General features: G+C 51.2%; 1 protein-coding gene across 9 annotated transcripts in view; it reads right to left on the bottom strand.

The window, feature by feature from the left end:
* The window catches only part of BIN1 (bridging integrator 1), a 157,721-nt gene extending 144,531 nt beyond the window's left edge, over positions 1 to 13,190 (bottom strand). For all 9 annotated transcript variants that reach the window (XM_038760929.1, XM_038761011.1, XM_038761172.1 and 6 more), the window contains exon 1: positions 13,093 to 13,190. In XM_038760929.1, coding sequence (XP_038616857.1) covers positions 13,093 to 13,176 — 84 coding nt within the window. In that variant the 5' untranslated portion in view covers positions 13,177 to 13,190. The remainder of the gene's footprint in view (positions 1 to 13,092) is intronic.
* Positions 13,191 to 13,568: the final 378 nt, after the last annotated feature.

The raw sequence follows: 13,568 nt of genomic DNA, 5'->3' as shown, positions 1-13,568 counted from the left end.
CACACAGTAAGCGCTCAATAAATACAACTGAATATAATAATAATAATGGCATTTATTAAGCGCTTACTATGTGCAAAGCACTGTTCTAAGCACTGGGGAGGTTACAAGGTGAACAGATTGTCCCAAGGGGGCTCACAGTCTTAATCCCCATTTTACAGATGAGGTAACTGAGGCCCAGAGAAGTTAAGTGACTTGCCCAAAATCACACAGCTGACAAGTGGCGGAGCCGGAATTTGAACCCATGACCTCTGACTCCAAAGCCCGTGCTCTTTACATCGAGCCACGCTGCTTCTCTAATGAATGAATGTCTTGCCTCCGTGAAATGCCCTCCCACCTTAAATCCAACAGACGATTACTCTCCCCACCTTCAATGCTTTATTGAAGGCATATGAGAAGCAGCGTGGCTGAGTGGGAAGAACCCGGGCTTGGGAGTCAGAGGTCTTGGATTCTAATCCCGGCTCGGCCACTTGTCAGCCGTGGGACTTTGGGCAAGTCACTTGGCTTCTCTGTGCCTCAGTTCCCTTATCTGTAAAATGGGGATTAAGACTGTGAGCCCCAAGTGGGACAACCTGATTACCTTGTACCTATCCCAGCGCTTAGAACAGTGTTCGGCACATAGTAAGCGCTTATTATTATATCTCCTCCAGGAGGCCTTCCCTGACTAGGCCCTCCTTTCCTTTTTCCTCACTCCCTCCCATGTCCCCCTGACTTGCTCCCTTTATTCAGCCCCCCTCCCAGCCCCACACCACTTATGCCCATATCTGTCATTTCTTTATTTCCATTAATGTGTATCTCCCCCTCCAGACTGTAAGCTTGTTGTGGACAGGGAACATGTCTGTTATATTGTACTCTCCCAAGTGTTTAGTACAGTGTTCTGTGCACAATAAGTTTTCAATACGATTGATTGATTGACTAGAGAAGGGGCTCATTCCCGCAGCTGGGCCTGGGGGAGGGGCGGAGGCCTGAGCGTCAGGAGGCCTTGGGACACCCACTGCACCTCTCCGAGCCTCAGTTTCCCCTATCTGTAAAATGGGGCTGAGACCCCAACCTTCTCTCCACCTCTCCCCAAGTTCTCCCCTTGTGACCCCTAGGTAGGTCAGATACAGTGTCTGATCCCATTCCTTTTTTTTTTTTCCGACGGCATTTGTTAAAGCTCTTACAATGTGCCAGGCACTGTTCTAAGCACTGGGGTAGATACAAGCTAATCATGTTGCACACAACCCCTGTCCCACATGGGGCTCGCAGTTACAGATGGGGCAACTGAGACACAGAGCAGTGAAGTGACCTGCCCACGGTGACCCAGCAGACAAGTGTCAGAGCCAGGATTAGAACCCAGGTCCTTCTGACTCCCAAGCCTGTGTTCTATCCACTAGGCCAAGCTGCTTATCTACCCCACTGCATATCACAGGGTAAATGCTTCACAACAGGATGAAGACATATGAGCTCTTACACCACTCTGCCACTTCACAGTAACTGTAGTATTTATTAACCGTTTACTCTGTGATGAGTACAGCAGTAGATACAGGATAATTACTATGGACACAGTCCCTGTCCCACATGGGACTGACAGTCTAAGTAGGAATTAGAACAGGTATTTGCACCCTGTTTTACAAATGAGGAAACTGAGGTACGGAGAAGTAGAGAAGCAGCGTGGCTTAGTGGAAAGAGCATGGGCTTGGGAGTCAGAGGTTGTGGGTTCTAATCCTGGCTTCGCCACTTGTCATATGTGTGACTTTAAGCACTTTGCTTCTCTCTGCCTCAGTTACCTCATCTGGAAAATGGGGATTAAGGCTGTGAGCCCCACATGGGACAACCTGATTACCTTGTATCTACGCCAGCACTTAGAACAGTGTCTGGCACATAGTACCATCATCATTATTATTATTAAAGTGACTTGCCCAAGGTCACACAGCCAAGTGACAGAGCTGGGATAGGCACCCAGATATCCAATCCTCAGGCCCGTGTTCTTTCCGCTAGGCGACACTCCTCCAATCTATTCGTAGATCCTTGGGTCTGGACAGCTATCTGACCTTTTCACTGATGTCCGTATTCCTATAGGAACCTCCTTCCGGAAGGCTCCAGCCAGGAAATCCATCAATCAATCAATGATATTTATTGAGCACTTACTGTGTCCAGAATGCTGGACTAAGGACTAAAATAAATCACAAGTAGGGGGAAGCAACAGAGCACAAGGTTATGTATATAACTCCTGGGAGGTGGGTGCATTTACTAATAATGATAATTATGGTATTTGTTAAGCACTTACTATGTGCCAAGCTCTGTACTAAGCGCTAGGATAGATACAAGCTAATCAGATTGGACACGGTCCCTGTCCCACATGAGGCTCACAGTCTCAATCCCCATTTTCCAGATGAGGTGACTGAGGCCCAGAGAAGGGAAGTGACTTGCCCAAGGTCACACAGCAGACAAGTGGCAGAGCTGGAATTAGAACCCAGATCCTTCTGTCTTCCAGGCCCATGCTCTATCGGCTAGGCCTGGGAGGGCGGATAGGGAAATGAGGGCTTAATCGGGGAAGACCTCTTGGAGATGTGATTTTAAATAAGGCTTTGAGGGAGGGGAGAGTGGTGATCTGTCAGATCTGAGGGAAGGGTGAGGGGGGAGTTCCAGGCCAGAGGGAGGATGTGGGCAAGCTGTCCAGCGGTAAGACTGACGAGAGAGGGGGAATCCAACCGGGAGACTTAGCAGAAACACACCTGCAAAATCTCACGAATTTCATGCTTCTGGGTAGGTCTAGTCAAACCGTGCAAGAAAATGGCCATTGATTTTTCTACATACTGAATTTCCTGAATAGTTTTGAATTTGACTTGATCCTTTGCTTTGAAATGTGGTTTTGATAATGTTTGGCAGCTAGCCAACGTGTCTCCATGTTGAACACAATCATGTTTCCACGATAATCGTATTTATTCAGGAATCTGTTTACAACGGCTTCTTCCTCGCTGCTTTCGAACATACTCATGTCTCCCTTATTATTATAATAATAATACTAAATGTGGTATTTGTCAAGAACTTACTTTGTGCCAGGCACTGTTCAAAGTGCTGGGGTAGAAAAAGACAAATTGGGTTGGACACAGCCCCTGTCCCACATGGAGCTCACTATCTTAATCCCCATTTTACAGATGAGGTAACTGAGGCATAGAGGAATTAGGGGACTTGCCCAAGGTCACACAGCAGACACGTGGCAGAGCCTGGATTAGAAGCCAGATCCTTCTGAGTGGCAGGCCCGGGCTCGATCCTAAAAATCCCTCCCTTTACCTCATGGCTCCCTCCAGTTATCGCCCCATCTCCCTCTTACCATTCCTCTCCAAAATCCTTAAGCAAGTTTCCTACACCAATTATCTCGAGCTCCTCTCCTTCAATTCTATCCTTGACCCCTTCCAATCTGGCTTCCACCCTCTTCACTCCACAGAAACCGCCCTCTCAAAGGTCACCGGCGATTTCCTTCTTGTCAGATCCCATAGCCTCTACTCCATCCTAATCCTCCTCGACTGTCCCCTTTTCCAGGAAACATTATCCAACCTCAGCTTCATTGATACTATCCTCTCCCAATTCTACTCCTATCTCTCTGGACGCTGCTTCTCAGTCTCTTTCCCCAGAAACTCTTCCTCCAAACCTCCCAGAAGAGAAACATCAAGATAACAATGAGAACACCAAAATTAAAAATTTAGCTGGAAACAGATCTGAATATAGAGTGGCTAGGTAGACCTAGTTAAGCACTGAGGTAAATACAATACAATCAGCTTGGACACAATCCTATCCCACACGGGGCTCGCAGTCTAAGACTCGGGGACAATAAACAGGGTGGCCTAATAGATAGAGCCCAGGCCTGGGATCAGAAGGACCTGGGTTCTTATCCTGGCTTAGCCACTTGTCTGCTGCGTGATTTTGGGCAAGTCACTTCACTTCTCCGTGCCTCAAGTTGCATCATCTGTAAAATGAGGTTAGAGACTGTGAGCCCCATGTGGGACAGGGACTGTGTCCAACTCAAATTGCTTGTATCCACCCCAGCTTTTAGTACAGTGCTTGGCACATAGTAAGAGCTTAACAAATGCCACACCTATTATTTTTCATTCCCTCATTCAATCAATCGCATTTATCGAGCGCTTACTGTTTGCAGAGCACTATACTAAACGGTTGGGACAGTACAATCTAACAATAAACAGACGCATTCCCTGCATGGTCTTGAGTCCCCATTTTACAGATGAGGAACCTGAGGCCAAGGGAATTGCAAAGCTGGTCTGTGCCAGCCAGCAGCAAGCCTCCGACGGGAGGATTATCCCAGGGGTGGCCCCCTGCTTAATCCACCCCTAACAATAGTAATTAATTATTATGGTACTTGTTAAGCACTTCCTATGTGCAAAGCCTGTGTTCTAAGCCCAGGGGTAGAGACAAATTAATCAGGCTGGACACAGTCCCTGTCCCACAAGGGGCTCACGGTCCTCATCCCCATTTTACAGATGAGGTCACTGAGGCCCAGAGAAGTGAAGTGACTTGTCCAAGGTCACACAGCAGACATGTGGCAGAGCCGGAATTAGAGTCCAGGACCTTCTGACTCCCAGAACCAGCCTCTATCCACTGAGCCATTCTCCTGCTTGGGCCAGCTGGCGGGAAAGTTTTGTTTTGTTGTCTGTCTCCCCTTTCTAGACTGTGAACCCGTTGTTGGGTAGGAACCGTCTCTATATGTTGCTGACTTGTACTTCCCAAGCACTTAGTACAGTGCTCTGCACACAGTAAGCACTCAATAAATACGACTGAATGAATGAACGAGTGAATGAAAGCCCCCTCCTCAAGCTCCACCCTTGCACATTTTGGGCTCCACCTGCCAGCAAGGCAGGGGCTAGAAGAAGGCCAAGTGGAAGATCGAAACTTTCCACGCCAGGATAAAACGGGAAAGGTTCAGCCCGCTGACTCAGAGGAGGCCGGAATGTGTGCGTTGGGTGGGGTGGGGGGGGTGGGGGATCGCATACACTTCCAAAAGTTTGAGGCTTACAATACCCGTCCTACTAGAGCTGCCAAATAAAGAAGCACCAGTTTGCGTTCACTGAGCCGAAAAGAAATGGAAGCCTCTCTCTCTCTCTCCCCGCACCCCACCAACCCCCTGCCACCCAGTAGCCTGTTCTGGGTCCACAGGAGATCGGGGGAGGGGGAAGCAAGCAGCCTGCCCTCTGACCCCATGACATGGGAAGGAGCCCAGGACTGGGAGTCAGAGGACGTGGATTCGAATCCCAGCTCTGCCACATGTCTATTTGGCAAGTCGCTTCACGTCTCTGTGCCTTAGCTACCTCATCTCTAAAATGGGGATGAAGACCGTGAACCCCATGTGGGACAGGGACTGTGTCCCACCCGATCACTTTGTATTCATTCAATTGTATTTACTGAGTGCTTACTGTGTGCAGAGCACTGTACTAAGCGCATGGGAAGTACAAGTTGGCAACAAATAGAGACGGTCCCTACCCCACAACGGGCTCAGTCTAGTCTAGTACAGTCTAATCCTGTATCTACCCCAGCACTTACAGCAGTGCTTGGCTCATAGCAAGCACTTCAATACCACAATAAATATCACTGATTGACTGCATACAGAAGTACTCAATAAATATAATAAGTTCTATTGATCACCCACTTGACTCTAGAAGCTTAATTAATTCTGTAATTATATCTGTAATTTTATTATAGCAGCAAATTTATTTATATGAATGTCTGTCTCCCCATCTAGACTATAAACTCGTTGTGGGTAGGGAATGTGTCCACTTATTGTTATATGGTACCCTCCCAAGCACTTAGTACAGTGCTCTGCAAACAGTAAGTGTGGCCCAGTGGATACAGCATGGGCCTCAGAGTCAGAAGGACCTAAATTCTAAACCCAGCTCCTCCACCTGTCTGTTGTGTGACCTTAGGCAAGTCGCTTCACTTCTCTGTGCCTCAGTTCCCTCATCTGTAAAACGGGGATTAAGACTGTGAGCCCCACGTGGGACATGGACTGTGCTCAACCCAATTACCTTGTATCTACCCCAGTGCTTAGAACAGAGCCTGGCACATGGTAGGCGTTTAACAAATGCATTTTTTTAAAAAAAAGTAAGTGCTCAATAACTATGACTGATTATAATTCTATTTATCTATTTTGATGCTGTTCATGCCTGTCTACTGGTTTTGTTTTGTTGTCTGTCTCCCGCTTCTAGACTGCAAGCCCATTGCTGGGTAAGGATTGTCTCTATCGGTTGCCAAATTGTACTTTCCAAGAGCTTAATACAGTGATCTGCACACAGTAAGTACTCAATAAATACGAATGAATGAATGACGGACTGGCTGACTGATTCCTTGATTCCAGCCACAGTGTACAGTGACCAGGTCCCACCCAACTCCTTGCTCCTCCCGAGAGCCACAGGCCACTGGAAAGGACAAGGATAAATAAGATGGACGACTTGACTGGCTGACAAGGCTGCGGGGATGACCTGGCCCAGGCTGCTATCTCTGTAATTTATTTATTTACCTTTTTACTTATTTATATTAATGTCCATCTCCCCCTTTAGACTGTGAGCTTGTTGTGGACAGGAATGTGTCTTGTTATATAATAATAGCAATAATGATGGTATTTGTTAAGCGCTTACTAGGTGCCAAGCACTGTTCTAAGCACTAGAGTAATAATAATAATGATGGCATTTTATTAAGCGCTATGTGCAAAGCACTGTTCTAAGCTCTGGGGAGGTTACAAGGTGATCAGGTTGTCCCACGGGGGGCTCACAGTCTTAATCCCCACTTTACAGATGAGGTCACTGAGGCCCAGAGAAGTGAAGTGACTTGCCCAAACTCACACAGCTAACAATTGGCAAAGCCGGGTTTTGAACCCATGACCTCTGACTCCAAAGCCCGTGCTCTTTCCACTGAGCCACGCTGTTTCTCTAATACAAGGTCATCAGGTTGTCCCACATGGGCTCAAAGTCTTAACCCCCATTTTACAGATGAGGTAACAGGCACGGAGAAGTTAAGAGGCTTACCCAAGGCTATATAGCAGACAAGTGGTGGAGCCGGGATTAGAACCCATGTCCTCTGACTCCAAAGCCCGTGCTCTTTCCACTAATTCATGCTGCTTCTATGCACTCTCTCAAGCACTTAGTACAGTGCTTTGTACATAGTAAGTGCTCAATAAATATGACCGACTGACTGACTGATTGAATGAACGAATGAATGAATGAATGGGAGGAGTGTACGACTCCACAGAACCAGCACAAAGCAGATTAAGCTAGAATGGTCCTTGCTGCCATGGCCTGACCAAAACACTTCCATTAAAAAGCCAACCAGCCGAGAGCCAGAATGGCAAAGCTACTAGCTCATGGCTTGCGTTACACGCTCACTATGGGCCAAGCACTCCAGTAGTTCATTCATTCATTCACTCAATCGTATTTATTGAGCACTTACTGTGTGCAGAGCACTGTACTAAGTGCTTGGGAAGTACAAGCTGGCAACATAAAGAGATGTCCCTACCCAACAACGGGCTCACAGTCTAGAAGGGGGAGACAGACAACAGAACAAAACATGTGGATGGGTGTCAAGTCGCCAGAACAAAAGGCCTTATAACCACATGGGATGTTGTCCCTGCCCGACAAGAGGCCTGCAGTCTAAGGAGAGGGAATACGTATCTGAAGCAGCAATAGCTTCGGAAGAGCAGTGTATGTCCACAGGGGGCCACATCCATTTCCTCAGAGAGATGATTTTAAAAAAAAAAAAACGGTATTTATTAAGTACTTATTATGTGCCAGTCACTGCACTGCGCACTATATTATATTGTACTCTCCCAGGCACTTAGTATAGTGTTCTATACACAGAAGGTGCTCAATAAATATAACTGACTGACTGGGGTAGATACCAGAACAGGTTGGACATAGTCCATATCCCACACGGGGCTCACAGTCTTCATCCCCATTTCACAGATGAGGGACCTGAGGCCCTGAAAAGTGAAGTGAGTTGCCTGAAGTCACACAGCAGACAACTGGCAGAGTCAGGATTAGAACCCGGGTCCATCGACTCCTAGGCCTGTACTCTTTCCACTAGGCCACAGTGCTTCCCTACGCAGCCTAGCGGAGAGAACATAGGATGGAGACCTGGGTTCCAAACCTGGCTCCATCATTTTTCTGCCATGTGACCTTGGGTATGTCACTTCACTTCTTTGGGCCTCGGTTTCCTCATCTGTAACACAGGGATTGAATCCCTGTTCTCCCTCCCTCCTAGTCGTGAACCCCATGTGACCCAGCCTGATTACCTTGTCTGCTGGGTGAGCTAGGGCAAAGTCACTTCCCTTCTCTGCACCTCTACACTGTAAACTCGCTGTGGGCAGGGATCGTATCTACCACCTCTGTTATAATATACTCTCCCAAGCGCTTAGTACAGTGCTCTGCACACCGTAAGTGCTCAATAAATACCATCGATCACCAACGGGGGAGGAGACTTGAACTTGCCCCTCTATAATAATGATGATATTTATTCAGCGCTTACTGGATACTAGACCATTAAATCAGGGATTGTCTCTATTGCTGAATTATACTTTCCAAGTGCTTAGTACAGTGCTCTGCACATAGTAAGCACTCAATAAATACGATTGAATGAATAAAATCAATACAGCCCTGTCCCCCGTGGGGTTCACAGTCTAAGGAGGAGGGAGAACGGGGATTTAACTCCATTTTACAGATGAGGAAACTGAGGGTCGGAGAAGTGACTCGCCCAAGGTCTCGCTAGAAGAAAGTGGCTGATTAGACTGGAAGATCCTGAGGTGGGGTGGGGGGTGTGGTCTACTAATTCTACTGTACTTTCTCAGGTGTTTATTACAGTGCTCCTCACAGGGTAAGCACTCGAATACCACTGATTAATTGGTTAGGGATTTATTTGAGCCTGGCTTTCATTTCCAGTGGCTACCAATCAACCTACGCATCAGGCAAAAACTCCTCACTCTCGGCTTCAAGGCTCTCCATCACCTCATCCCCTCCTACCTCACCTCTTTTCTCTCCTTCTCCAGCCCAGCCCGCACCCTCCGCTCCTCTGCCGCTAACCTCCTCACCGTACCTCGTTCTCGCCTGTCCCGCCATCGACCCCCGGCCCACGTCCTTCCCCTGGCCTGGAATGCCCTCCCTCCGCACATCCGCCAAGCTAGCTCCCTTCCTCCCTTCAAAGCCCTACTGAGAGCTCACCTCCTCCAGGAGGCCTTCCCACACTGAGCCCCCTCCTTCCTCTCCCCCTCCCCATCCCCCCCACCCTACCTCCTTCCCCTCCCCACAGCACCTGTATACATGTTTGTACAGATTTATTACTCTATTTTACTTGTACATATTTACTATTCTATTTTTCTTTGTTAATATGTTTTGTTTTGTTGTCTGTCTCCCCTTTCTAGACTGTGAGCCCACTGTTGGGTAGGGGCCCTCTCTATATGTTGCCAACTTGTACTTCCCAAGCGCTTAGTACAGTGTTCTGCACACAGTAAGCACTCAATAAATACTATTGAATGAAATGAATGAATGACTCCCACAGGGGAAGGGAGGGTGGGGGAACCCCCACATAACTGTGCAACCCCTCATCCTCCAAGAGGCCTTCCTTCATTAAGCCCTGCTTTCCAATTCTTCTACTCCATTCCACATCACCCTGACTCCCTCCCTTTATTCATTTCCCCCACCCCAGCCCCACAGCACTTATGTCTGTATCTCTCATTTATTTATTTCTATTGATGCCTGTCTCCCCCTCTAGACCATCAGCTCGCTGTGGGCAGGGAATGTGCCTGTTTATTGCTATACCGTACTCTCCCAAATACTTAGTACACAGTAAGTGTTCAAGAAATACGACTGACTGACTGATCACAGCCATCCAGAGAAGCCCCAGCCTGGGGCGGGGGAGGAAGGGAAGGAAGGGCTGCCCCTCGATAACAGATAAACGCTACCCATTTATCCATGTATCCCCTTTAAAACAGTCCATCACCTTGTCCCCTTGCTTAGAACAGTGCTTGGCACATAGTAAGTGCTTGACAAATACCATTATTTTTCTTATTACTGATATTATTATTACCTCACCTCGATTCTCTCTTTCTACAACCCAATCTGCACACTTTGCTCTTCTAATGCTGACCTTCTCACTGGGCCTCCATCTCGCCTGTCTCTTCGCCGACCCCTGGCCCACGTCCTGCCTCCGGCCTGGAACACCCTCCCTCCTCAAAATGAACAGACAATGACTCTCCCTTTTTCAAAGCCTTACTGAAGGCCCATCTCCTCCAAGAGGCCTTCCCAGACTAAGCCCCACTTTTCCTCATCTCCCACTCCCTTCTCCGTCGCCCTGACTCGCTCCCTTTGCTCTCCCCCGACCTACCAGCCCCACAGTACTTATGTCTATATCTGTCATTGTATTTATCTGTATTGACATCTCCCCCCCCCCCCCACCCTACACTGTAAGCTCATTGTGGGCAGGGATTGCCACTGTTCATTCATTCAATCATATTTATTGAGTGCTTACTGTGTGCAGAGCACTCTGCTAAGCGCTTGGAAAGTAAAATACAGCAATAAAGGGGGACAATCCCTGCCTCGCATGGGCTCACAGTCTAGAAGGGGAGAGACAGACATCAATACAAGTAATCAGGCATCAATATAAATAGAATTATAGCTATATACATAAAAGTGCTGTGGGGCAGGGAGAGTGGGGGAAGTGCAAAGGGAGCAAGTCGAGGTGACGCAGAAGGGAGGGGGAACTGAGGAAAGGCAGGGTTTAGTCTGGAAAGGCCTCCTGGAGGAGGTGAGCTCTCAGTAGGGCTTTGAAAGGAAGGAAGAGAGCTAGTTTGGCAGATGTGGTGAGGGAGGGCATTCCGGGCCAGGGGAAGGACGTGGGCCGGGGGTCGATGGCGGGACAGGCCAGAACGAGGCCCAGTGAGGAGGTGAGCGACACCAGAGGAGCGGACGGTGCGGGCTGGGCTGGAGAAGAAGAGAAGTGAGGTAGGAGGGGGCAAGGTGTACTTTCCCAAGCGCTTTGTACAGTGTTCTGCACGCAGTAAACGCTTAATAAATACGATTGAATGAATGAATGAATTCTCTGCGCACAGTAAGTGCTTAATAAATATGATCGAATGAACGAATGAATGATCCTCACCTGCGGATGGATGGTGGGGAGGGGGGTGCCGGCCGCAGCTCCTTCTCCCCACCATCAGAAGGAGGGATGAGTAGTACCCTCAGGGAGTGCCCTCCCTCTCCCCATACCCCCCCGCTTTAGGTAGCACAGCTAGCCACCCCCGCAAGCCAGGGACAGATCTGTCTGGTCCAGACTTGGGCAGGCAGAAAAGGAGATGCAGTGGAGACGAAAGGAGCAATTATGGGGAGGAGGGGGCTAACAAGGTTGCGGAGGAAAAGGCTGTGTCTGCCCCCCCCCCCCCCCCCGCCCCGAGTTTTATCTACAAAACCAATTGTTTTGAAGCGCTGGAAATGGGATTAGGGACAGAGAAGACCACTACTGCCAAAATTCAGAGGTTCCAGAAGGATCCTCTCCATCCTCCCACCACGGAAAGGAATGAGGACCTAGGAGGAGGAAGGGGAGGGGGATTCTTGGGGTCCCAGCAGCCCACCTCCTGGCGTTTCTCAGGGTGTCGGCTCGGGCGGGGTGGGGGGGTCAGTGGAGATGGATGCCGTGGGCCAAGTTCCCCCAACCCTGAAGGCCGAGGAAAAAATCCTGGGAAAAACTGGAGTGATGACGCTGGGCTCCCCATCGGCTCCCCCCACCCCCACCCCCCATCCCTAGCTCAGGAGGACCACATCAGGCCTGCGGGGACCGATGGCGCTTCCCGGGGCCTGGCACCGGCGCACAGACCAGGGGGGCGCCTGGCATTGCTTGCAGTCAGAAAATACATAGCATTTTTTCCTTTCTCGCCCACCTCCAAGCTCTGCTTCTTCCCAGCCGCGCTCCCCTGTAACTCCCATCTCCCCAAACCCCCCGGGAGTCTTTCGGGGTCACCAGGGAGGGTCAGATGTTCTCCTCCCACCAAGAGCCCCCAGTCTCTGTTCCAGGGTGGGTGTGTGGGTGGGGGTGTGTGTGTTTGTGTGTGTGTGTGTGTGTGTGTGTGTGTGTGTGAAAATCCTCAGTCTCTGTTTTGGGGTGTGTGAGAGAACCCCCAGTCTCTTCTGTTTCGGGTGTGTGTGAACCCCCAGTTTCTTCTGTTTCGGGTGCGTGTGTGTGTGTGTGTGTGTGTGAGAGAGAGAGAACCCCCAGTCTCTTCTGTTTCGGGTGTGTGTGTGTGTGTGTGAACCCCCAGTCTCTTCTGTTTCGGGGGGGGTGGGTGGGTGGGTGTGTGTGTGTGTGTGTGCCTGTGCTTCCACCCCGCAAAAGCCATTTCAGGAATTCTCTGCTGCTGCCATCTGCTCAGCAACGCGACCCCCAGGAGCCCCGACCCGAGCCCCAAACCCACAGAAAGCCCCCCCTCCCCTCTTTCTTTGGGGGGCAGAAATCTAGAGGAGGTCATGGGGGCCTCCTCCTCCTCCCTCCCACCCAGAAAACCGGGCCCACCGCTGTCACCCCCGCATAGGCGCTCACACACACACACAGAGACAGCCCCACGGACACACAGGGAGACGGTTCCCCGCTCCCTCTGAAGCCAAGTGGGAGGCGCAGCGGGGGAGGAATCTGAGCGGTTCCATAGGGAAGGAGGGAGAGGAGGACGGACGGAGGAGGGAGGAGAAGGGAGGAGAAGGGAGGAGGAGGAGGGAGGAGGAGAAGGAGGTGTAGCCGTGAGGGCCTGCGGCCTGGCCGCCTCGGGCCCCCCGCGGGGGGCGGTGAAAGTGATCCCGCTGACCACCGACCGACGGACGGACGGAGGGGGGGGCGCCTGGGGGCCCCCCCCGGGGCGGGGTCCGGGAGGGGGAGGGGGAGGCCGGTGGGCAGCCTGCGGCAGGCCCGGGGGAAACTGAATTGGGGGCGGGGGGCAAGGGAGGGGAGGGGAGGGGGCTTCTCACACACACACACACACACACACACACACACACACACACACGCAGGTCTGCAAGCAGCCGCCCCCCCGCCCCCCCCCCCCCTCCGTCCGCCCCCGGCCCGGTCCCGGGGGTCCCTGACCTTCTCCTGGGCGCGGGTCAGCTTCTTCTGCATGTTGCTGGCCAGCTTGCCGGCGCTCACTCCCTTGCTGCCCAGCTCAGCCATCTTGCGGCGGGGGGCTCCGGAGGGGCTGCGGGGGGCTCCGGGCGGGGGGCTGCGGGGGGCTGCGGGGGGCTCCGGGGGAGCGGAGGGGCTGCGGGGGGCTGCGGGGGGGCTGAGCGCGCGCGGTGGATGCGCGGAGCGGGAGGAGGAGGCGGCAGAACGAGAAGCGTCCCCCCGGGCCGGTGCGTGTGTGTGTGTCTGTCTTTCTGTCTGTCTGTCTGTCGGGCCGGCTGGGTGCGGGCCCCTCCCCCGGGGGGCGGGCCGTTGGCCCGAAACAATGGGGCTCCCCGCCCCCCTATCCCCGCCCCCCTATCCCCGTCCCGGACACAAGGCTCTGCCCTTTAAAAAGACAGGCCTCCCGCCCCGCCCCGCCCCCACCCTCGCTTAAAAGGACG

Source organism: Tachyglossus aculeatus, chromosome 1, assembly GCF_015852505.1.
Source record: "Tachyglossus aculeatus isolate mTacAcu1 chromosome 1, mTacAcu1.pri, whole genome shotgun sequence".
Classification (NCBI taxonomy): Eukaryota; Metazoa; Chordata; class Mammalia; order Monotremata; family Tachyglossidae; genus Tachyglossus; species Tachyglossus aculeatus.
This window is presented reverse-complemented; position numbering and strand designations above follow the sequence as displayed.